Consider the following 27513-nt stretch of genomic DNA (forward strand, 5'->3'; position numbering starts at 1 on the left):
GCATGCGCCCGGGAAAATAAAAATTCACCCTCGTGCCTAAAGAAGTATCACTTCAAAAATTATTGAGACGATTAGGCGTTTCGAGGCTTTAGTTTTACCTTTTTAAGATGTTAGTGACTACATAAAAAAAATCTAAAGTATTGAACTGGTATTGAAGTGAATATTTTAATAAAAGTTACAATATTCAGTGTGTTTGATTTAAAAAACCAAAATGACTAATGATACCAGAAACATAGTAAGTGTGGCAACGTTACAAATATCCAATTTCAAACCCTCATATTACAAAATAAGTGTATCCCCAGAGCCGAATTTAAGACAGTGGGGGCCCCTGGGCAGAATTGGTGTGGGGGCCCCTAGGCAGAATTGGTGTGGGACCCTACAGTTCACCAAATATAGCTGAAAGTCTGAAAACGCGTGACGATCATGATGCGCATTCGTCAAACGACGGACCTCGCACTCGCACTGACGGTCCATACCGTTTGTATGTGCGTTCTCACTTCATTGTTAGCGCAGGCAATGGGAATTTCACACTTTCAGCTATATTTGGTGAACTGTACCTCCTACCATTAAAAATTGTTGTTATAACTATGGTATACAGCCAAGTATAGAGTTTTCCCTTTTAAAAAATAAAAAAAATGTTGATCTACATTTATAAATTTTAATATATTTTTAAATAATAAAAAATACAAGAGGTGTAACTTGTTACCGTAAAATATTAAAAATAAATATTGTAAAATGTATGGTTAAAGTCTGGGTATTTTTTAGATTTTTGAATTGAAGATTCCTTAATTATGTCTGACATATCTATTTAGTTCCTTTAAGACATCGTGTTTAATGCTCATTATAGAGAGATGAAACGCTCTTGGCCTTGGCCCATCATAGACCAAAGGCGATTTTTAATTAACTTTAGTTTTGAGAATGATCACTTTCCACTGTAGTTAGAGACAGCAAGGCTGGACTTGCTCTCTAGAATTCATACATACACCATTTTTTTCACTTACTCATAAGCTACACTTACATTTTTGATAAGAATGTTTTTTCGATAAAATACTTACTGTTTTAGTCATTTGAAAAAAACCGTCTAAAAACGTGTTTTTTTTTGTTGAAAAATGAACATATTTACTCACAAATTAACTGGAAATAACTGAAATAATAACAGACTTCTTCAAAGAAAAGTTTAAAAAAACGGAGACGGAGATCCACTATATGATGGAATTATACTGCATCAAACGGATACCAGAGAAACAACCCCCTTCAATAGCTGAAGCTGAAATGCAAGAAGCAGTTACCAGAGTGAAAAACTACAAATCACCTGGATTAGACAATATTAGCGCAGAATTAATAAAAGAAGGCGGATACTCCCTATTGAAAGCGATACACAAACTAATAGTTAACATAAATATGGAATAATAAACCACTGACACAAGACTGGAATACCGGAATAACTATTCCACTACATAAAAAGGGAGATCAGCTTCAATGTAAAACTACCGGGCAATAACGCTACTGACTGTCGCAATATGAACAATAAAAATACTGTCAAAATACTGTCAAATATTGTATATGAGCGATTGACACCATATGCGGAACAAATAGTTGAGAGTTGAGAGATATCAATGTGGTTTCTGCAGGCAGAAGTCCATAATAGATCAGATCTTCGTATTGAGCCTTGAGGCAAATCTTGGAAAAGGATGGTGAATTTAATATAGACACACATCATCTCTTCATTGATATAGTAAAAAAAACACTTAAAGTACAAATCCAAATTCGAATTCAAAACGCACTAACAGATACAATCCATGTTAGAACGGGCCTACGATAGGCCATATCCTGTATTCTATTCAACATCACATTAGAGAAAATAATTAGAGAGTCAAAAGTTAACACCAGAGGAACAATAGTAACAAAAAGTGTACAAATATTGGCATTTGCAAGTGATGCTGATATCTTAGCTAGAAGCGAAACAGGGATGATAGAAGCATTTAATGCGATAGACAGAGCGGCACAAAACAGAAACATTAATGAAATAAAAACCAAATACATAAAGGCCAGCAAATCGATAGGCCAAAGAAACCTACAGAATCTGACAATAGGAGACAATAATATCGAAAGCGTTAAAAATTTTACATATCTAGGTTCGCTAGTTACCGCATATAACAATGTCAGTGAAGAAGTTAAGAGAAGAAAACATATTACTAATAAAACATATAATGGACTAATTAAACATCTAAGGTCTAACAATATCACAAGAAAAACCAAATGCAAAATATACAAAACCCTGATGAAACCGGTCCTTATATTATATGGATCAGAGACATGGACACTGCCGAAAAGCGATGAGAACCTATTAGGTACGTTTGAACGAAAAATCCTTAGACTTAGACTCATAATAGGTTTGTTCGTAGAACGATCAGCAACCGTTGCCAACCATCAGACGCATGCGCGTTCGTAGTCTACGAACGCTAACTGTTAACTGCGCAACGCTAACTGTTCACTGCGCATGCGTCTGATGGTTGGCAACGGTTGCTGATCGATTGGATCGTACTACGAACAAACCTTATATATAAGGGGGTGAAAGAAAATGACAAATGACGCAGAAGATCTAATTTTGAACTATACGCACCATACAACGAACCCGACGTCATAACATCCACAAAGATCAGACGTCTGCACTGGATGGGCTGCTCTTTTACTATTTAGATTATCGTAAATTGTATTACAGCTGACAATTATTATTCTTTCTGCAAGTAGCAACAAAGTCACAAAACAAATGAGTCGTTTAGTGCCAGATTTTCAGATTTGCTTATGCCACAATTTTTGTCAATGGGATAATTTAAGGTCAAACTAGTAATCAAATTATGATTCAACAAAAAAGACTTTAAGTTCAAACTTTGTAAATGTGGAGTAAGCAATGTTTTGATCAATGTTATTATACTCAGTGGCGTAGTGCCAAGTCAAGATAACGATAAATAAGAAATTATTTTTGATATACATAATAATTATGTTTGCATAAAACCAAAATTATTTTATGTGAATAATGTGCTGACTTTTTTATGTTTGGGATTTTGTGGGGGCCCCGGAACGTGGGGGTCCCGGGCAGCTGCCCAGCCTGCCCTCCCTGAAATCCGGCCCTGTGTATCCCTATTTCGGTATAATTCGGACCATTTATTTAAGAAATAAGTAGGCGTTTCCAGATTTTTTGTACACTCTGTATATTAAAATTTTATTGAAATATTTGACGCATAAAACTATAATTAAAGTAAATGAATGGTATACAATCTCTGTGGATGGGAAGGAAAAACCAGTACCAAGTTTTTGTCAATTCAATTATTAAATAATAGGTATTAAATTAGTCTCGTCAATTTATTTAAATTATATGCATTTTTGTTTTTATTTAGTGTTCCTTTGTTATTAATTTATTATAAAATTGCTGGATGATCTACTCTATTATAATAAGCGCGAGTAAAATTTTATACAGGGTGTTTCATTAACAATTGTCCATATCGTAACTGGACAAACCTTAGCACAAAGTACGAAGATTTAACCCAAAACATTTAAATTAAATATTCCTCATTACCGAGGTACAGAGTGTTTTATTACAAATATTCTAAAATGATTTTAGCCCATAGTTCAAGCACCTTTTAATATTTTTTGTTCAAACTTAACACACAGTTTAGACATGTGAGGATACTTTTAATTAGTGTTAAAAGATAGTTTTCCGCTGTTACCAGCGGCGTGCCGTAGGGATATATACTTCATTTTCGCCCCTTTTAACCCCTAACAGTCTTCGCCACTGTCGTAATAATCATTTCAGCATGTTTTTTTGATTCATTGTTAGTTTTTACATAAATATCATCCATTTGTCTCATTGCTATAAAGTAAGTAGTTTCCAAGTTATTTGCGTTTAATGATAATGGATTCCATAAGACTATGTACTTTAAACTACATTCAATATAGTTGATGTGGTGAGACCGCTCCCGTCTAAAAAAACATTTCTAATTCGGTTTCTCTGCGGATTCATATTCAAAAATGTCCCCTTTAAACAAATCTGAAGGGTGCCGGACGGAATCTTTGGGCAGAAATTGTTTAAACAATTTTTTTTAAAGAAATGCATAAATCACCTTTTATTGCCCCAAAAAATATATTTTTAGGTTTTTTTGAATCATTCTAAACAAGAAAGGTATCTTGTAATTTTTCTCAAAAATGGACAGTTTTCGAGTTATAGGCGATATAAAATCTAAGAAATGCGAAAATACGCAGTTCCGAAGCTTAAAAACTCATATTTAAATTAGTATTTTTAAGGGTATGTATGTATACACCGTTCTTAGGCGTCAACGCCCTTCGGTAGGGATCTATGGAGGAGTATCACCAAGCCGGAAGCCCTTATCCCTTCCCGTACCGCTCCTCCATAGGTCGATCAGACGCCAGTTTATTCCAGACCAAGCCGTAGACTCTATTGAGTTTTATACTACGGCGTTGGCCTTTTATAAATTTCATGACCTAGCTGAGGCTCGAACCAGCGACCGCAAATCGCAAATCCACTAAACTTGTCGATCGACTGAGCCCCAGCTAACTGGACCGTCAAGACCGACATTTTTAAGGGTGCCAGTGCCAATAACTTGTTTTAAAGTTTAAACATTCCTTTTCAAGATTCCGAAGAGTGATCGGGTCTAACTTAAATTTAGACCGTAGTTTTTTAATTGTTAATTATGCGTGTCCATCCGGTTTTTTTGGCGGTGCGGCGCACACACATTTTCAAAAATCTCCTTTATTCCTCCGAAATAGTTATTTTCCTAACTAGTGCGGAATGTGATACTTTCACGCACGAGACTGCTGTTGACCCGAACGACGCGATAGCAGACATATGACTATAAAGCAAACTGTCATTATTTTCTCACGTTAAATTACCCATTAAAGTTTGTCGCACTTATTTAGAAACACCCTGTACTGATGACGAACATGGACAGTTGTTAAAGTACCTAACTTTTTTATTATCCAACACAAGCGAATGAATCAAAAGACAGAATGTTAAGAAAACCTGAGGCTATAGTAGTGTTTTAATTTCACTATTTTATAAATGCTAAAATTGTCCACAGGGTAATGCAAACTTTGAGAAAAAAACACAGTTTGATTCGTACACTCGGTATACAATGACAGTTTAACTGTCTAGTAACAATATTATTACATCGATATTGACAATGAATAAAGCTATAACGTGGTAAAAAATCACTTAAATCGGACAACAGGTTTAGGAAATTCGAAACATCAAAAATTACCAAATTTTAAGTGGATCGATTGTTTTGCACCTCAGTGTATATAGTAAAGTGAAAAAATAATCATATTAATTAACTGAATTAAATAATTTGATCGATTATACAAGTAACGGTTATCCAAGAACATTTAAAAGCCATCTATCTCTAAGTTAATGATTGCAATGTCATTGTAATTTGCCGTGTAAAAAAAAAGTAGGGATAGCCGTACAATATTTGCGCATACGCTTTTAACACTTAAAATTTTTTCATGTGCTTTACAATATAAAAAATAGTTTATTGTGATAAGGAAATTATAAGTATATTATAGTATATACATACATGCCCATGGTCCAAACTTTTTTGCAAGTGATGTTTTTTCATTTGATATAAATGACGCAGCTAACAAAGCCCTACACATTTGTACAATATTCCTTATTGAGTCTGGCATAACAAATATGAGCACTATTAATCCAAAGGAGTAACACATATTTTCCTGAAACTGAAATGAAAAAGCTGTTCGTTAGTTGTTAGAAATAGTCCATACCGCATGGGTTGGCATGAAATTCGACATACACGTAGCTAAAAGACTTACATGTCAAAGAAAAAAAGCGATATTGTTCCGATGTGTGCTTTTGCCCTGGAGGTGAGTCACCACTTCTCGGGGGTGAAAAAATATACGTTAATATAAGTCCGGAAATGAATCAACTGACTAATTCCAAGCAACTTTTGTTGTAGAAATATTTTGGATTAAGTCACTACTTTTCGAGTTATTTCCGAGTAAATATGTGCAGGTTTCAACAGCAAAACCACGGGGAGTGCAATTAGAACGAAAACATGCATTGTTTCGGAAAAATTCAAACAAGCTTATATCTTTCTAAAACTTTTTTTGTTAGTTTATACAGGGTGTCCCGGAAAATAGTGCGTTCCTTCAAGGTATGGGCTAAGTGCACCATTTAGAGCAAAAAAGTCTAATAAATTTTTTTTGTTAAGTCAACCGTTTTCAAAAAAATAATTTATTAATTTTAATGCATTTGATTAATGTCCACAGAAAAGCAAATACAGCCGGCAGCGCTGCGTTCCTTCTGTGCTAAAATAATTTTACTGTAACTCAACTATCATGAATCATCGATCATAGGCATAATATACATTGATAAAATACTGATAAGAGTAATAGAAAAACAGCATAATATTTGTGTTTATTAAATATCTAATAAATAAGATTTGTATAGTGTTTTAACTTACATAAAAATTTTTTATTACAATAAAGCTACGTCTTCAAGAAGCATCGATAGAACATGTTGCAAACATTTGAGTACCTGCATTTCTCCATTCAAACTTCTGGGAAGTTCGAATGGTTCAATTAGATGATTATAAAAAATATTCCCAGCCCACAAATTCATACTTTTGTCAACCACGAAAGTTAAACACACCATTCGTAAAAATAAACTTTATCTGCACATAACACTTTACACAGAAATTCGGGTTCTCTGAAGATCTTATTTTACTTGGAGGTAAATAGCCTTGCTGTAAATCTTGCACTAAACGTAATTAACATAATATCATGATACTCGCTATCGAAATCATGACAATATCACAACAATAGGATGTACCTATTCTGGGGTTACAGGTGATTATGATATGACTGTTTGTGTTTACAATTTGTATATTTTTATCTAAGCTGTGTCAAAATAAATAAAACTGCCGTGTTGCCAAATGTAAATTTTAGTAAAATACATTATTTTAATTTTTTGGGGCAACAGATGACTTTAGAAAAAAAAATTTATAAGAAAGTTTTCTTTTAAATGGTGCATTCTACCCACACCTTTAAGGAACGCACTATTTTCCGGGACACCCTGTATACATGTTAAAGTAAAAAGTTCTACTCGCAGATTTGGCTGCTAATTGTTTAATAATTGTTTAAACAATAACAATTGTTTTGAATAAATAATTTTAAAAATATCGTTATATTCATCATTTTACTTTAATCAAATATGTTTCTATTTTGTTTTTGATTATGCTGAATCCGAATATGGAATTGCAATTTGAAAATTCTTATACAGAAGCTCTTATACAGTGTATCTGCGTAGCTAGGACCCACATGGAAAACTTTTTTATTATCAATTTTACGAAAAAAAGTTATTATTAACAAAATGCTCTGGATAGTCAAAAATCTAAAACTCAACCATCAGATATCAAATTTTTTTCATTTTATACGAGTTATGTCAAAAATATGAATTTCGTTAAAGAGTATAGTACCTTTATATTCCGGAATATCAAAAAATGCTATTATGAAAAGTTGTTTGAAATTAGAAACTATGTCTAAATATACAATTACATCATTCTAATCGAAAAAAGTCAATTTTTTCTCAAATTACGGATAATCATCATCATTTTATTACAATAATAATTATGATAACTATTTTATTATCACTTTTACGAAAAAAAGTTATTCTTTATAAAATGCTCTCCCTAGTCTAAAATCTAAGATACAACCATCAGATATCAAACATTTTTAATTTTATACGAGGTGTGTAAAAAATATGAATTTTTCTTAAAAGTTAAGTGCCTTTATTATTCACAATATTTTAATTAGAAGGATGTAATTGAACACTAAAACAAATTTTTTACTTCCAAATAACTTTCTTAATAACAATTTTCGATATTGTGAAATGTAAAGGTATTTTACTCTTGAGTGAAATTCATATTTTTTGACATACCTCGTATAACATTAATTAAATTTGATATTTGATGATTGCATCTTAGATTATATACGATGCAGAGTATTTTATAACGAATAACTTTTTTTCGTAAAACTGATAATAAAAAAGTTCTCAATAGGTTTCAAGTTACGCAGACCTACTGTATAAGAGATAAAAAAAATTGCTGGACATTTATTATTCTTGAAGCTTATTATTAAATGTATTTTAGGTAAGTTTTACAGAAAAAAGTTTTGATCACTTTGTATAAACATTTTTTTAGGGCTGGTAATTTTCGGTTTTTGTATTACATTTTTGTTATCTTTCTTAATTTTCTTAAAAAAAAGAACTAGTTTATTTCATTTCTAAAGTAAAATAATTTAGTGAATTTTAAAGATTATAGCCTAAGCTTTAAAAAAGCACTTATATAAAACTGTAATAGATCTGTTCAAACTTAAGTCATACCGTCTTAAAGTGGTGGTAATTCTATAAAACTACTAAGATTTCAAAAATTACATTTTTTGAGACGACATATCATTTGAATTAAATTTTTGAGATTTTTTTAATGAAAAATCATTTACTAAGTTGCTTGAGAGGTAAGTTGTGCAAAAATGAGAGTTTTATAAAAAAATTGTATTAGTTACACATTTTTAAATCGTTTTTAAACAAAATTCATGTAAGGCTCATTTTCCGCCCACACCGTACTTATGCCCATACATTTTATTTCTTTCTATTATAACCATAAGATAGCTTAATTATTCTTCTTTCATGTTCAATTTGTAAAATTTCATTTGATCCATTAGTTAAAGAACTACATTAAAATAACTAAACCGTGCACTTCGCCGTATGTTAGTTTACAGTGCGCCAATGTTTGTGAGAAGGGTGACTTTAGCGTTATAAATAAAAAATTATAGAAGATACAGATTTAATTTTAGAAAATTCTTTATATAAGATTTTTTTTGTAAAGTTTTCTGAATTTTTTAATGGTCAAGTCAGTTTTTTCCTAAAATTTATATTTTCGGAGTTATTTAAAAAAAAAACATGTAATTTCGTAGTTCGTTTATTTAATAAAAAATGAAACACCCACATCTTGAGTAGAACTTTTTGATATGTTGTTTATTAAACATTTCTTAATGAAATTACAAAAAGTTTTATCTTGTTTGATTTTTTCCGAAGTGAAAATCTATATGCACTCCCCGTCAGTATCTAGTAGAGGCAGAGTTATAGCTAATGAAAAGTAGGTTATTATTCGTCAAATTCTAAATCGAATATTTCAACGGGAAATAATCAAAAAATGAAGCACTTTTGGGAAAAATCGTTCACAACTTTTTAAAATGTTTAAAAAACGCTTTATTTTTGTTATTTAAAAAAAATGTAATAAGTTTGGAAAAGGTAAAAAGTTTGAAAAACAGAAAAAAAAAGTAAATGAATTTGTACAGACAAAGGGGATACCGACTGAGACATGGGAAAAACATTTCAGAGAACTCTATAAAAGGTGAAGAAGCCAATGACGAACAAGAAAACAAAACATAAGACAGGTATATCACTAAAAAAAACTGAAGTAAAAACGAGAATGAAGATCTTAAAGAATAGACGATCGCCAGGTACTGATGGAACACCGAACGAACTGCTGCAATACGGCGGTCAGAAACTCACTAATTGTCCCACAACATTGTTTAACAAAATCTTAGACAAAGCAGAGATATCACAATATTTTCACACTAGTATCACAATACCGATTTTTAAGAAAGGACAAAGATCATGTCCCGACAAATATAGAGAAATAACCCTCTTAAATACGACAATGAAGTTGTTCACAGGCATACTAAAGGATAAATTGCAATCACAGATAAAGAACAGAGAAGAACAGCAAGGATTCAGAAAAGACAGGTCGACGACGGAAGCAATATTTGTCATGAAATAAGTGAAAAAGAAGTCGAAAGAATCTAACAAACCCGCATATATTTGCTTCGTAGACCTAACGAAAGCATTTGACAGAGTAAGACTTAGCGATATATTACAGAAAATGAAGCAAAAAAGGATACCGGCAAACATTGTGGAAGTCACAAAACAAATGAAAAATAACAACACGACAAAAATTAAAACAAACGACACCACTACAGCCGACATACCAACACCAGGGGAAATCAGGCAGGAACACAGTCTCAGCCCATTTCTGTTCAACATGCTAATGGATGAAATAATAGAAGATGTGGAATTGCTACAATTAGGATACAAACTCGGTCACAGTAGAATCAGTATAGTGTGCTATGCGGATGATGCAGCCCTGATTGTAGAGGACGAAGATGACCCACAAAGACAACTTTATCGATTCTACCAAGCATGTCGACGACTCAACATGAACATATCCACGCAGAAAACAAAATGCATTACCATTGCGAAAGATCCAATTAGATGCAAGCTCGTGGTAGAGGGGAAACCCATAGAACAGCAAAACAGATTAAATATCTAGGTGTAGATTTATCAAGTTATTATGACCCAGCCAGAGACCTAAGAGGACAAATTAACAAGGCCGCAGTCGTGTCCGGATGTTTGAGAGATGTGGTCTGGAATAACCCATATATATGAGACTGGACATCAAAGTTAGAATTTATAAAACTTGCATCAGACCTGTTATGACGTATGGTATGGAATCAAGAGAAGACACCAATAAAACCAATATCATGCTACGAACAGCCGAAATGAAGATACTAAGAGCAATTGCAGGGAAGACAAGAAGGGATAAACTAAGAAACAACATCATCAGGGAACAATGTGGCGTGCAAGATGTAGTAAGATGGGGTAGAAAAGACAAAGAGAATGGTTCAGTCATGTAAAAAGAATTGAGCTAGAGGGAAAACCAGCTGGCAAGCGTCCACCGGGGAGACCACCAAAAAGATAAAGAGATAGCTGGCAGTCTACCTCTCAAGAGATACTTCAAAGTCGGAATTATCAGATCGACAGATCTATATCTAGTATAAGAAGAAGGGAAGAAAAATATTTCTCTGGAGAAGAAGTATTAATCAGAAATGGAAAGAAAATGATTGAATTCTGTAAATAGAAAAATTTTAAAATAGGGAAATACATGCTGGAACCAAAAAATGGAGAACAAATATACATTCGTGGCAGAGGAATGAAATACTAAAAGCCTGATAGATTATATAGTCAACTCCCAACTCCCAAGATTTAATAAAAACAATACAAAAAATTGAAACTAAAACTAAAACTGAAATAGGATCTAACTACAAGGTGGTAGTAGCCGATTGTATAGTTAGTATAATAAGTGAAGAAGAAATATAAGAGTATAAGAAAATAGCAATACACGAAATGAAAAAAAAAAGAAATCAAAGAAAAATATGGAAAAGACACAGATACATAATTTGATAAAATAACGGAGGAAAACAGAGGATGACAATGGAAGAAAAATGGAACGCTTTCAAAGAAATTATACTGTTATTCTGAAGACAGCGGAAGAGGCATGTGCAAAAATAGTAATAAATAAACATGGGAAAAGGGCAGAACGACAGAATGGTGAAACTCTAATGTAAAAGAAAAGGTCAAAGAAAAGAAAACAGCATGGAAAAAATATCATAAAACAAAAATACAATCCGACAGAGAAAATTGTATAGCAAAGAGAAATATAGCGAAAGCAGCGGTGAAAGAAGCGGAAAAAGAAAGTTGAAGAAAATTTGTAGAAGATATAAACGAAAAACACGTAGTAACTATATACGATATAAATCGTAATATCGTTAATAATAAACACGTTATAAATCGTTAAAAACACGTAATAAATCGTTTTGGACTAGGAAAATTAAAAACAAGTAAGAAAAAATAAATCAGAGCAATACAAGATAAAGGAAATAAATTAAGGACAGATACGTTGGAAATTTTGGAGACATGGAGGGAACACTATGAAGAAAAATTTGGAAGTACACCGCACGAAAGGCTGGAAAAACAATTAAGAGAGATTTCAAGAGAAGAACTGGTAGAAGCTATACGAAAATTGAAGATAGTTAAAGCTCCAGGGGAGGATGAAATTGCACCAGAAATTATCAAATACTTAGGAGAGAAAGGGAAGACTAGCTGTGGACAATATGCAGAGATACATGGAAGGAGAAAAGGATCTCAAAAGATTGGGAAAACAATTTAATACTACCAATATATAAGAAGGGCGAGGAAACTCTTTGTGACAACTATAGCGCAATTTGCCTAGCTCAAGTAACTTATAAAATATAAGTACACAAAAATATTGCAAAAAAGACTTAGACTTAGAGAATATGTAGAACTAAATCTGGAAGAAGAACAAGGAGCATTCAGACCTGGAATACAGACTAATGACAACATATTCAATTTAAGAAGACTGATAGAGACAAAAATAGAAGATGGAGAAGAGTTGTTTTTAATATTCATAGACTTGAAAGGTGCCTTCGATTTAATAGATAGAGAGAAGAGCTGGAGGTGCTTAAAGGACTTGAAATTACCTACACAATTAATCAAGATAACACTGCCTGGGGTAATTGCAGGGTGGATCGAGTAGCTCTGCGGTTACCACAGCCGGTCCCAAGCCCGGATAAAATGTGGAGGGTTGATTGGCAAGGTTAGCAACCTACCAATCGGAAAAACGAATACTGCTCAAAGAAACAATGTGAAGCCTTGGAACCGGACTGATCATATGAAGACGACCATGGCGAGAAATAAGGACAAAAGAAAAACATTGATGAGAATTACCACATGGAACATCAGATCACTCAACACTAGGGCTCAAGAAATCACCCAAGTATTAAAAGAGAAACAAATGGATATATGCGCTCTAGAGGAAACAAAAAAGAAAGGAAAAGGACAATCAAGATTAGGCGAATATATACTAATCTACAGTGGAGTAGCAAAAGAAAACAGGGCCAAAAAAGGTGTAGCATTACTAATACATCAAAAATACCAAAATCACATCAAAGAGTGTTAATATATATCGGAAAAGAATTGTCACAGCAAAAATTAGAATGGAAAAGGAAGACCTGAACATCATCGGAGTATACGGCCCAGAAAATAACAAGCCTCAAACAACAAGGGAAATCTTTTATGACGAATTACAACAAGTAGTAGATCAAGTTAGAGGGAAGATAATAATACTGGGGGATTTTAACGCTCGAATAGGTAACCAAGTAATACCCGGAATTAAGCAAAAACACAATGAAAATGTTAAAAACGAAAATGGAGAACTGATAATAAACTTCTGCACAAATAACGAACTTAGAATAAACAACACATTTTTTGATCACAAAGACCAACACAAATATACATTCAATAACACCCGTGGACAAAGATCTATGATAGATTATGTTATAACCAACAGAGATATACATCCATCAAAAATAATCGACGTAAGATGCCTCAACTCAGCAGATGTAGGTACCGATCATAGCCTAGTATTATGTAAAATAGGAATCACTATGAAATATTTCACACCTAAGAGGGCAGCACCAACACAAACATAAATTAAAGTCGAAGGACTATATACGGAATCCACGGAATATTTATACAGGAAAAGAATATCAGAGAAGATTGCTGAAAATGGAATATTAGAAAACGATAACGTCGATGAAAGCTGGCAAAAACTCAAAGATAACATAATCAACGCTGCAACAGAATCACTTGGAGAGAGAAAAGTAACGAATACTCAGATATTAAAGAAGAAAACCCCGTGGTTTAGAGAGGAAGTTAAGATAAAATGTGAAGAAAAGAAGAAAGCCTTTTTACAGTACACAACGAAACAAATACAACAGGCATACAACCATTACAAACGAATCAGAAACGAAACGAATACTTTAGTGAGACAAATAAAAAGGGAGCACTGGCAGAGTTTCTCAAAACAGATGGAACACGACTTCTACGGAACACAAAAAGAAGTATGGAGAATGATCAGAGGGCAAAGAAAGGAGATGAACGAATTAATAAAAGCGAAACACATTCAGAAGGAAACATGGGCAGACTACTTCCGATCTCTATTTGCTAAAGGCGACGATAATGAACCACCAACACCTGAAGTTACGACAATCGAAGAAATAAACATCGAGGAGGGGGAGGAAGGGGAAGCATTAAGAAAATTAAAAAATAGAAAATCTCCAGGAGAGGACAGAATATCGAGGGAACTCCTAAAGTACGGAGGACAGGATCTAACTAAACAACTATTAAAACTAATACAAAAAATAATAGAACAAAACAGAATACCACAAGAATGGAGATCAAGCATCCTAATACGTCTCTTCAAAAAAGGAGACAAATCAGAGCCGGAGAATTACAGAGGGATTAACTTGTTAAACACAACATTAAAATTAACAACAAAAGTGATAACAAACAAATTGAATGAAATTCTAACATTAGCAGAAGAACAACAAGGTTTTAGTTCGGGAAGGTCATGCACTGACGCAATATTTATAATGAGGCAAGTTCAAGAGAAATCGTTGGAATACAACAAACCTGCATATTTATGTTTAGTGGACCTTAAGAAAGCATTTGACAGGGTCACATTAAAGGACGTTATCCACTTGTTATACTCGAGAGAGGTACCTCTGGGAACAATTAAAACAATAGAAAACATCTACCAGAAAAACACAATGAAATTAAAAGTGGAAGATGAACTAACTGACCCAATTGAAGCCGGCAATGGGATAAGACCGGGGGATTCCTTGAGTCCTTTATAGTTCAACCTGATCATGGACGAAATAATCAAAAAAGTAAGAACTAAAAAAGGATACCGAATGGGAGAAAAACAACTTAAAATAATCTGCTATGCGGACGATGCAATACTAATCTCTCAAAGTGAAGATGATTTACAACGTATGCTGCACCAATTCAACATAATCGCCAGAAAATTTAACATGTTAATTTCCTCAAAAAAGACAAAATGCATCGTTATAACAGCAGATCCAATAAGATGTAAATTGGAGCTGGAAGGTCAGATAATAGAACAAGTGATGGAGTTTAAATACCTAGGCATCACACTATCTAGCTACGGAAGACTTGAAACAGAAGTGGAAGATCAAGTGAATAGAGCAAACAGGTTGCCTGAATGACACAATATGGAGAAATAAAAATATCGGAAAAGAAATGAAAGGCAGAATTTGCAAAACAGTCATCAGAACAATAATGACATACGCGGCAGAAACACGACCCGACACAGAGAGGACAAAAAGATTGCTCGAAACAGCGGAGATGAAAACCCTTCGAAAAATCGATGGTAAGACTCTATGGGACAGAGCTAGAAGTACAGATATACGACAGAGATGCAAGGTGGATAACATTAACAACTGGGTAAGAAACAGAAGAATAGAATGGAATGACCACATAAGCCGAATGACAACAAATAGGGTAGTCAGGACAGCGAGAGACGGTTCCCCAATAGGAAGACGATCAGTGGGAAGACCACGAAAACGATGGAACGACAACTTACTAGACTCACATTGAAAAAACAGGCAGAGTCATGTCTATACAAAAAGAAGAAGAAGAAGAAGAATTAATCAAGATTATCAAAATTACATACGACGCGACGTAGTGAAATCTAAAGTACAAATTGGATCTACACCATAATCGGTTACAGAAATTTGGAACCAGTAAAAATAAATAGTTTACTATACGCAGATGATGAAGTGCTTATAGCCAATAATAAAAATAAAATGCAGAAAAACTGGACTGAATGATTATATATATGGACTGGAGAAATTTAAATGATGAGAATGAAAATAAACATAGATAAAACCAAAACAGTGATAATAAATAACAAAGAGGACCTAAACAACAACGAGATAAAGTACAACCAGATAACATTAGAAAAAGTATCAACCTGTGAATACCTAGGGAGTATAATAAGTATTTCTGACGACGGGAAAATAGACGCTGAAATAGCAAACATAGGAAACGAATCGACACGAATATTTTATGCATTAAAATAAACCCATACTAGGACATAAAAACATACAAGTGGAAGTGAAAAGGAAGATTCATAATAAGTACAATAACAAGACCAGTAATTACTTATGCAAGTGAAAATTGGACAATACGAAAGAAGCATGAGTCAAAAATAGAAGCCATGGAGATCAAACAAGAAAGATCGCAGGAAAATCAAAATGGGATAGAATAAGAAATAAAGAAATAAGGAGAATAAACAACTAGAATGGAAAATTCTGGAAATGGGAATCATGACAAAAAGGAGAAGAGAGGGCGTCTCCGAAAGAATTGGAGGGATCATATAGAGGAAATAGGAAATGTACGAGGGAAAACGGAAGAAGAAATGAAACGCCTATCCAAAAACCGAAAAGCGTGAAAAAATGGGTGAAAGAAACAACGGACCATAATCCTACGCCGTAATAGGCATAAGGAAAAAAGACAAGAAGAAGAAAAATGTTTCTCGAGTCAAAAATAAGCAAGTTACGGTCAAAATAAAGTTGGTGTCTTTTTTTTGGTAAAAAAATCGTAAAGACCACCCCCTAATAAATTAACATCCCATATAAAATTAATCTTTACCGCTTCACAAACCTAACTTCTGTACTGTACGAGAAACCTTACCTGCGGATGAATCGTACTGAAATATAGATATTACAAGACAATGCACGCCAAAAGAACTCGTCAAATGAAGGCATAAATAAATATGATATACGTTAGAGCGGTACAAAAACAATTAATTAACGTTGAATTAAATAATAATAATAAATATTAATGAATCATAAAAACAGGTGCACAAAAAATACAATGAATAAAATCAGTAAAAATATACAATTATACAATACAGTAAAAAACAAATAATGTAAAAAAATGAGTTTAAAGTAAATACGTACCTACCTATATTCCGTTCGCAATTTGTTAAGAGCACGAAATGAGGGTCAATGCCATAAAACGGCCGTAAGTGTCGTAAAATCATAGGCGGAGGTTCCTGAGGTATTTATTAATGTGTTTAAAATCAAAATGTTTATCAATATTCTATTTTGAATAAAATAACGTTTTTAATAATTATTTACTTAGCAAAAAAAAAATTAAAACGTTCAACGCTAATGTTTGATAATTTAACCGTTACAAATTTTGTAAATAAGATTATCTTTAGAGATCTCTTTGCATATTTCAATACTAAACCTTCAATGTACATTATTTAATATTAAGACGTGACTTATGAAGAAACTTAAAATTTTGACTTCTGTACAAGTACAATAATATGCAATACCTTTGGAATTCATACCTGAAGCTGAAGAAAGGTATAGAGATACCGTCTTTGGCGCTTTGGCCTCGCCTCTTAGTTTATATTCGAAACTTGAATTGAAAGGGTGTTATTAGGAACGAAAACAATTTTTTTGTTTAGTACGTTTTTGACCGCATTTAATCGAATATTAATTTCTTTTGCGAATTTTGTGCAGTGCGTGAGTAGTGTTTTTGAAGTTATACTTCTTTACGATCGTGAGTGAAATTTTTTAATTCCCTGGCGCAGGCGCATACAGACAGTATGTAGTTCGTTGCTAATCTTTCAAGATAGGTATGTATATATCAGCGCAAATAATAGTCCTGTCGCCAGGGGGGGTACAACGGCCTCGTTAATTCAGATGGACTTACTCAAGTTTTTTTTATGTATTTTGACCCGTAGAACACGAATTTTTTGGGTAACAGTTGATCCGGATGTCGATAAGATTGTTATAGACCAAGAACTTGAGGAATCAAATAACAGCGATTTTTGGCAAAACAAAACAATATTTTGTATTTTTTGGGCCATTTTAAGTAAAAAATATTTCTACAAGTTTTTTCGTAGGATGCACAGTTTTCGAGATAAACGCGGTTGAACTTTAAAAAAATCGAAAAATTGCAATTTCTGAACCCGAATAACTTTTGATTAAAAAATAAAATAGCAAGTCTGCTTACCGCATTTGAAAGTTTAAGTCAAATTATATCGGTTTTGATTATTTGCATTGGTAAAAATTTATTTTTTTATTGTTTAACAAAGCTATAAACACGTAGGGTTTCCCGTGCTTTTACATGCGTTTTACCGCATGTAACGTAGAAATAGTCTTGATTGCACTAGTACCTATTCTACCTACTCGTTCGATTTTAAATGAGAAATCATAGAAACATCACTCACGCACTAGTTGTTTGTAGCTTTGTTTAACAATAACACAATAAATTTTTAGCAATGCAAATAATCAAAACCGACATAATTTGACTTGAACTTTCAAAGGCGCTAAGCAGAATTGCTATTTTATTTTTTAATCAAAAGTTATTCGGGTTTAAAAATTGCAGTTTTTCGATTTTTTGAAAGTTCAACCGCGTTTATCTCGAAAACTGTGCATCCTACTAAAAAACTTGTAGAAATATTTTTTGCTTAAAATGACCCAAAAAATACAAAATATTGTTTTGTTTTGCCAAAAATCGCTGTTATTTGATTCCTCAAGTTCTTGGTCTATAACAATCTTATCGACATCCGGATCAACTGTTACCCAAAAAATTCGTGTTCTACGGGTCAAAATACATAAAAAAAACTTGGGTAAGTCCATCTGAATTAACGAGGCCGTTGTACCCCCCCTGGCGACAGGACTATAAGTCATTAAAAGAATATATTAGTGTTTTTAGTAAATGTATTATTTATTATAATTTTTGTGTCTTTGGATTTGTCTTCGTCGGTAGTAAGATAATAAAATATCTAGGTATAACATTTTTATACTTCACTTGATCTATTTGTCACCGTGTTGTGTAATTATATCCGAGACGTTACTGGTTACTTACAAGGGGCTCGATAGCTTGGTTAGTAGAGCATTGAACCAGAGATCGAGAGGTCCCGGATGATTCATATTTTTTTTTAATTTTTGGTTGTTTTAATAAAAAATTTTTGAAAGTGGTAGGTAAGAAAGTTAGTTTAATACTTAAATAAAATACAACTAACCTGTTAAGTATATTATTTATTTCGTTGAAATTATATAATACGTACGTACAAAGTACACACACATTCTTTTTTCCATATTCCTACAAACATATACTTACCTTTCGTTCGTGCTTGTTTTTGTTATTGCTTGCGATGGCTTCATCATCATCAACGTCATCAAGTTTTACACCGGTGCTATTGCGTACAGTCAGTAAGTCTGTCTATTCACCAAGAGAGAAGACTATTGTTCTGAACGTTCACGATGCTCTGGTTTTTCAGAATCCCACAAACACTGTTCGGAACATAATCGAGAGTTGTGCCAACACGACGCTCGTAGCAGCGTTAACAATATATAGGTTCCTATCAGAAAGAAAAAAACAAGGTATAACTAACCTAAACACAAATGAACACTTGAAGAGGGGAAAAAGCCTGTTGAAATTAATGAATTTGCCAAAAATATTATTCGAAGGAAAATTCACGCATTTTTTTTCAAAAAGGAAATACCCAACCTTAACAAAATTTTACAAGAAGTTAAAGACGATCCTGATTTGTCTAATATCGGACGAACCAAACTGTGGGAAGTTTTAAAAGAATTAAATTTCCGGTGGGAGAAATCAGACCGAAAATCAGTTTTGATTGACCGCGAAGAGATAATATGTTGGAGAAGACATTATCTAAGATCCATACGAAAATTCCGGGCTGAAGGAAGGCCAATCTACTATCAGGACGAAACTTGGGTAAATGCAGGTCATACTCTAACAAAAATTTGGTCAGATAAAAATATATTAAGCTCCAGGCAAGCGTTTATAGAAGGTTGGTCTACTAGTATTCCCCCACCCTCTGGTAAAGATAGTAGATTAATAATTTCTCACCTTGGCAGTGAAAAAGGATTTCTTAGGGACGATTTGTTGGAATTTCAATCCAAAAGCACAAAAGATTATCACGAGGAGATGACAGCTGATGTTTTCGAAGAGTATTTTGAGCAGATGATTGAACATATACCACCAAATTCAATTATAGTATTAGACAATGCACCTTATCATTCAAGACTAGTAGAAAGACTTCCAACGACTGCGTGGAAGAAACAAGATGTCCTTGACTGCCTGAGGAATAAGTCTCTGACTTACGAAGATGGAATGGTTAAAGCGGAACTTTTAAAAATTGCCCGGCAACACAAATCTAAGTACAAGAAATATGTAGTTGACAAAATGGCGGAAAGGCGAAACATCACCGTCCTTAGACTTCCACCCTACCACTGTGAAATAAATCCAATTAAACTCATTTGGGCCCAAAATGAAAGGTTATGTGGCTAGAAAAAAATACATCATATAAAATACAAGCTGTGCGTGAATTGTTATATGAGTCTTTAGGACATATTACAGAACAAAACTGGCGAGATGCAGTAAGACATGTAATGGAAGAAGAACAAAAAATGTGGGATCTTGACAACATAATTGATGCGACTGTAGAGATACAACCGATAATTATTAACCTGCAAGACGACTCGGATTCCGAAGATGATCCTGTTTATTTTGAATTTGAATAGTTTTGTAATCCTAATTTAGTTTAGTCATATAGTCGAAAAAAAAAGTGAGTTACCTGGAAAGTTTTCCGGGAGTTTTAAAAATTGGTTATTTTGTGGATTTTATGCTCTTTTTGAATTTCAACTTTGCTACGTCGTATCTCCGCCGCTCGCGTCGCCATATTGAAAATGTGGCGCCAAATAACAGACATCCTTTCCGACGCATTTTACGAAAAAATCATATATGCACAAAATGAAACTAGAAAAAATGTCCTACTAAATTTCGGTCTGCGATATCTCGATCGATGCTTAGGACGAAGTCGTTCCTGGTATATCAGGAACTGCAAAACGAAGGAGATTGCTCTAAATTTGTAAATTAATAAATACATCATATGTGGATTAGGCCTACAGGGGAAACCACAATAAAAAAAACGCGCCGCTTACTCTACCAATGAGTTTTTTTTTCAAAACGTCTATTGAAATATATTTTGCAGCGCTCGTACGCCAAATACGATTAATTTTATGAAAAAATTAAAATTATGTAAATTGTGGGAAATTTTTTCTAGTTTAATTTTTTACATAAATGTTTTTTCGTAAAATGCGTCAAAAAGAAGATATTCCCAAAACACTGTTATTAGGCGCCATTTTTTAAACATGGCGGCGGAGATACAAGGTAGCAAGGATACAAGGTAGCATATAAGGTACCGAAATCCATTAAATTACCAATTTTCAAAACTCCCGGAAAACTTTCCAGGTAAAACTACCAAATGATTGGACTAATTTGTATAATTTAAAAATAGGTATTAATTAAATAAATGTACATATGTTTTACAAATTGCAAGTAACTTTTTATTTTTGAATTGTTTATTTTTGAATAAAATATAGAAATTTTATTAAAACAAAAATACAATTTACCTACTATATATATACGTAGTTACCGTTTAAAAAATATATTTATTTAGTTTAAATAAAAAATGTTTTAATTATATACTCTACGGCCCTGGTCAATCATCTGCACCCAAAATATACCTACATAATCCGATTTAACTTTTACAGGTCTATTGTATTCCTTCAGATACAAGGTGGGTTAGTCGAAAACATCTTAAACTGCCAGTTTAGGTTGGATTCCGTTATTATAAATCATTTTGCCTACCCTCTCTGTATTTAAGCCCACTAATGAGGGTTAAACTTGTACGTGCCTGTACTGAGCTCTTAAGAAATTGCGGACAGAGTTTTTTTTTTTAAATGTCGATAGTCTAGTCTCAACATAGGGGGTTGCGTGGGAAATTCTAGCTCGCCGTGATTTGATGGTAGTATTATAGTATAGGTAGTAATAGGTTTTTTGGGTCGCTGAATCCAATGGAAGTGGTCTTGAAGCCCAAATATGGTGCTTTTAATTGTTATTAACAAATTATGGTAAAATTAGGTATTTTTCAGGAATTATTAGAAGCCCTGTAAATAAATTGATAGTGGTAAGGTCTTCTCTGGTATATTTTTGGTCGCTGAATCGAATGCAACTAGTCGATATTGCTCAAAATATGTTCTTATTTTGTTAATAACAAAATAATTGTTTATTCGCCGAAAAGCTCGAAATAATGAGTTATCTACAGCAAGTTTGTAGTCTTTTTCATAGTATTTTTATACGCTGAATCGATTGCCACTAGTCGTGATAGCTTAAACCACGTTCCGAATTAATAAATTATTGCAAAAATAACGGTTTCTTGTAAGTTTACTCACGGTTTTTGCAATAAATTTTAAAAAACCACTTGGATTGACATGAAATTTGAAATGAAATTGATGACATGAAATTGACATGAAATTAACATGTCAAACAAAACAAATGATATTGTGCCGATGTGTGCTTTTACGCTGGGGGTGAATTTCACCCCTTTTCGTGGGTGAAAAAAGAATCCTTTAAAATAAGTCCGGAAGTGGATAAACTGATGAATTCTAAGCGACTTTTTTTCTTTCGAAAATAATTCAAAAAGTAAGTATTTTTTAAAAAAAAAATTTCTTAACAAAAATATAATACACTATAAAAGAGTGTAAAAAATGGTGTATGTGTGAGGTCCGTAGACCCAGTAGAAGCGGAATTGTAGCTAATGGTTCATATTCGTCAAATTCCAAATCGAATATTTCAACACAATATAACCAAAACATGAAGCACTTTTTGAGGAAAACTCATTACAACTTTTTTAAGCTTTAAAAAAAACTTTATTTTTTTTTTGAAAAATATCTAGTATTAAGGATAAGCAGGTTACGCTAAAAATAAAATTGGTTCCTTTTTTTGGTAAAAAAAAAACGTGAAAATCACCCCTTAATTAGCATCTCAAATGAAATTAATCATTACCGCTTCACAAGTTGCTTTACTTATGTTGTATTTATCGAAAGCTTTAATTGTTGCTTTATGTTTACTTATGTTGTATTTTTGTCAGTTCGAAAGTGTTTATACAACCACCAAAAACGTGGTTTTTTGTTAAAAAATGAAAATATTCATTCGCAACGCGAACAGTATTGACTTAATTGAAAAAACTGTATAGTACAAAAGTTGCTTAGAATTAATCAGTTTTTCCATTGCCGGACTTATTATAAAGGTTTCTTTTTTCACTCCCGAGAAGGGGTGAAACTCACCCCCAGGGTAAAGCACACATCAGCACAATATCACTTGTTTTGTTTGACATGTTAGCGACGTGTATGCCAAATGTCATGTCGATCCAAGTGGTTTTTGAAAATTTAGAGTTTAGAGTTTAAAAATTGTGAGTAAACGTGCTATAAACCGGTATTTTTGCAATAATTTATTAATAACAAAGTCAGAACGTGGTGTAAGCTATCACGACTAGTGGCAATCGATTTAGCGTATAAAAATACAATGAAAAAGACTACAAACTTGCTGTAGATAGCGCATTATTTCGAGCTTTTCGGCGAATAAACAATTATTTTGTTACTAAGCAAAATAAGAACATATTTTGAGTAATCGCGACTAGTTGCATTCGATTCAGCTACTAAAAACACACCAGAGAAAACCTCTAATACTATCATTTTCTTGGCCGCGCGACTTTTCCCCAACACGACTCTACCTTATCGGCAGAGTCTACGAGAAGGGTATGGTAAATTGAAGCTGTAATTACAAAGAAACAAATAGGTATGTCTTTGTACTCACTTTATCACGCTTAACGAATAACGGGATCTGGATTTCAATGCATATTTTTTTTTATAATTCTCGTATCAAAGTTACGCGCGAAGTTAGTCGTATTGATGACAGTTGGGGAAACGTCCGCGACCCCATTTTTTTTTACAGGGCTTCTAATAATACCTAAAAAATACCTAATTTTACCATAATTTGTTAATAACAATTAAACGCACCATATTTGGACTTCCAGACCACTTCTATTGGATTCAGCGACTCAAAAAACCTATAATACCACCATCAAATCACGGCGAGCTAGAACTTCCCACGGGACCCCCTATGTTGCGACTAAACTACTAAGCAAACGTAAAATGTTCTTATCGGTAAAACTGTTAAAATCGCTAGATAATAATTGTGAACTAGTTCGGCCCAAGTATCTACGAGTATTTATTGCGCCGTCTCCTTTCAAAGGTTGGCTATCCAAATGGTAATTATAGAATAGAATATAAATATACTTTATTGCCATGAAAAATTTTACAACTTTATCGACAAAGCTTATGAATAGTCAAAAAAACAAAACAGTAACAATCCAATTTACTAAAATTGCATAAATCGTCAATATATTTAAATAATAATAATAATGACCTGTGGGAGTTTTTTGTCAGTTCTTCTATCAGGCGCGGCCCCCTGCGAATGGGGGATGCTTTCTGGGTATTCGTAGCGCCAGTACCCAGAGAGTAGCAGGAATACTTGCCGTGGAACAAAAACTGACACCTGGCAGTAGGTATAAAATGCAAACCCATTAATATGGAGAATTATGATTTATGTTTAGGATCGCTGCCTGGGGATCGCCAGGGCACGTCTGAAGCCGGCGCTAGACGTGACAGCATGCGGGACGTCGGTGGCAGGGTGTTGAGGAGGCGGGCCCCTGTCATACAAACAGCTACAGCCCAACAACAACAACAACCACAAGTGAGCCAAACAACAGCAAGAGCTCCACCCGCCGAAGGTGCTGCGCTGGAACCTCAGCCGGCGCTCACTCAAGCGGGACGACCGAGGCAGCGCATGAAATGGACTGCGTCCATTAATGAAAACATTTTGCGCTTCTACTACAAGGTGACAAACCTCGGTCAAGAAACGATCGGCTACCGACAACAGCTGTATGCCGAATTTTGCAGAGAGTACCCAGATATTCAAGTATCGGAGCAAAGAGTATCAGATCAATACCGGGTAATCATCAGAAATAATCTTATCCCAGAGGCTAGACGCGATACCATCAAAAGCGAAGTCGAACGGGAGATTAACAATCAAGGGCTAATTTTAGATCAAGTCCCTAATGAAATCTCTGATCAGCAGATTCCTGAGCTTCCCATACCAGAAACTCAACCTGATAATACACCGCAGGAAAACAACGAGTTACGTGATAGCCTAGTAAACGAAATGGCTCGCGTCGTACAAGAGTTTAATGGAACAAACCCACTTAGCAGACCACCGCTACCAAGAATTAACTCTTGTAAGAAACTGGGTGCGCTATTACAAATTGTGAACACTGAAGTCCTACCCAATTACGTCGTAGAAGCTCACACATTAGAATATTTGCATATGCTCATCTACTGTGCAGCAACAGCAATTGCTAATGTAATGGGCATTAAGATCAGAACACGACGGGGTACTAATAACGGAAGAACTGGTAACAGAATTGCACCCTGGGAAAAAAGACTGCAAGGGAAGATTGAATTACTGCGTAGGGATATTGGCCAAGTCACAGAATATTTACGAGGAGTACCAAGTAGAAAAGTCATTAGGAGAGCTGAAGAAATAATGCGGAACACTGCAAGACACTCGAGATACGATCCAGACAATAACACAGCTCAACAGTGTCTGGATACATTAAAACAAAAACTCTCCGTCTATTCAGGGCGACTAAGGAGGTACAAAGTTAGTAACAACCGAAAAAGCGACAATGCACTTTTTGAAAATTCCGAGAAGGCGTTCTACCGAAAACTCAATTCCACCGTAGAAAGTGCCGACAAGTCTTACCCAAGCCAAGAAGAAAATCATGAGTTTTGGGGAAATCAACTTTCCACACCAGCTGCTTTTAACAACAATGCTAGATGGATAGAAGATACGACGCACAACTTTCACCACTACGTTACTGCTAACTACGAACCATTCACGACTGAAGAGGTCTCAAATGTCATCAAAGAGCTTCATAACTGGAAATCCCCTGGACCAGACGGAGTTCAGAACTTCTGGCTTAAAAAGTTTTGGTGTATTCATGATTGTTTATCAACATTAATTAATCATGTTATCTCTAATCCGCAGGAAATACCATCATTTCTAACTCAGGGAACTACTTATTTAATAGCAAAGGATCAAAATAACACCCAAGATCCATCCAAGTACCGCCCAATTACTTGTCTTCCAACTTTGTATAAATTGGTCACATCCTGTGTAACCCGGCGTATCTACCAACACTGTGCTCTAAACAATATCATAGAACCTCAACAGAAAGGATGCGCTAAGGGTTCCATGGGTTGCAAAGAACAACTTGTCATCGACTCAGTCATTTCTAACCAGGCATTCACAAAAAAAAAGGAACCTTTTTACTGCTTTTATTGACTATAAGAAGGCCTTTGATTCAGTACCGCATGAATGGCTAATAGATATATTAAGAATATACAAAGTCGATGATAATATAGTGACCTTTTTAAGGCATATAATGAGAGATTGGAAGACTAAAATTCACCTCCAAATACCCGGTGAAAACAATATCGAAACCGAAAATATCGCAATCAACCGGGGCCTGTTTCAAGGAGACTCGTTGAGTCCATTGTGGTTCTGCTTAGCTTTGAACCCCCTTTCCCAGCTATTAAACTCCACTGACTCAGGTTTTAGTATTAGAAACAATAATACTGTAGTAGCGAAGCTCAATCATCTGTTGTATATGGATGATTTGAAATTAATGGCTTCCACTCGAGAACACCTAGAACAGATGCTAAAAACTGTAGAAACATTCTCTAATGATATTAGCATGCACTTCGGACTAGACAAGTGCCGTGTTTTGAATATAGTCAGAGGAAAGGTACAGCCCGGTGGATTCGACATGCAAAATGGCCAGAACATCGAGGCCATGGGCGAAAACGATATGTACAAATATCTTGGTGTAAAGCAGGCGCGGAAAATTGACCATAAGCAAATGAAAACTGAGATAACTACTGAGTTTATACGAAGGGTAAAACAGCTGCTTCGTTCACAGCTTAACAGTAAAAATTTGTTTAAGGCACTAAACACCTACGCTTGTTCCGCGCTTAGCTATTCATTTGGTATTGTAAGTGGACAAAAACGGATATAGAACATCTTCAGCGAAAAGTACGAACACACCTCACAAAGGCACAAAAACACCACCCTAAAAGTGCAGTAGAACGAACGACATTACCCCGGTATTTAGGAGGAAGAGGACTTATGGATATAGGTGAGCAATTAGATAAACAGATTGTTAATTTAAGAACTTATTTTCAGATGCAGGCTGAGACATCTAATCTACACCGCGCCATTTGCGCAGTAGATGACACAACACCGATCAAGCTGAGGGAACCAGAAATGCGCATAAACCACCTTACTAAGGACGAAAAACTGCGCACCTGGATGGGCAAACCTCTGCACGGGCGACATCCCAATGAGGTCAGCCAAGACTATGTCGACAATACAGCGTCGAACTATTGGTTGACATCGGGTAAGATGTTCCCTGAAACAGAAGGTTCAATACTAGCCATTCAGGATCAGGTTATACCAACTAAAAATTACCTGAAACACATCGTCAAAGACCCTCAGATCCAGAACGATAAATGTCGATAAGGATGCCGAACCCAAGAAACCATCCAACATCTTACAGGGGGCTGCAGGCATTTGCTGCAACTGAATACAAGGAACGGCATGACGCAGTGGGAAAAATCCTTCATCAAGAGATATCTATCAAGCTGGGACTTCTCCAAACGGACCATGTCCCATATTATCAATACGTCCCT

The 27513-nt window shown here is 34.4% G+C and overlaps 2 protein-coding genes across 3 annotated transcripts in view; one reads left to right on the forward strand and one right to left on the reverse strand.

Annotated features, from left to right (window-relative positions):
• LOC126889831 (inactive hydroxysteroid dehydrogenase-like protein 1) overlaps nucleotides 1-16596 on the reverse strand; it is an 80431-nt gene extending 63835 nt beyond the window's left edge. For both annotated transcript variants that reach the window (XM_050658519.1, XM_050658518.1), the window contains exons 1-2: nucleotides 16508-16596; nucleotides 5592-5751 (exon numbers count right to left, since the gene is read on the reverse strand). In XM_050658519.1, coding sequence (XP_050514476.1) covers nucleotides 5592-5739 — 148 coding nt within the window. In that variant the 5' untranslated portion in view covers nucleotides 5740-5751; nucleotides 16508-16596. The remainder of the gene's footprint in view (nucleotides 1-5591; nucleotides 5752-16507) is intronic.
• Nucleotides 10134-20149, forward strand: LOC126890254 (uncharacterized). Its single transcript, XM_050659111.1, has 2 exons — nucleotides 10134-10206; nucleotides 19254-20149. The coding sequence occupies exons 1-2, from the start codon at nucleotides 10134-10136 to the stop codon at nucleotides 20147-20149; spliced, it is 969 nt and encodes a 322-aa protein (XP_050515068.1).
• Nucleotides 20150-27513: the final 7364 nt, after the last annotated feature.

Source organism: Diabrotica virgifera, chromosome 8 (assembly GCF_917563875.1).
Source record: "Diabrotica virgifera virgifera chromosome 8, PGI_DIABVI_V3a".
In the NCBI taxonomy this organism is placed as follows: Eukaryota; Metazoa; Arthropoda; class Insecta; order Coleoptera; family Chrysomelidae; genus Diabrotica; species Diabrotica virgifera.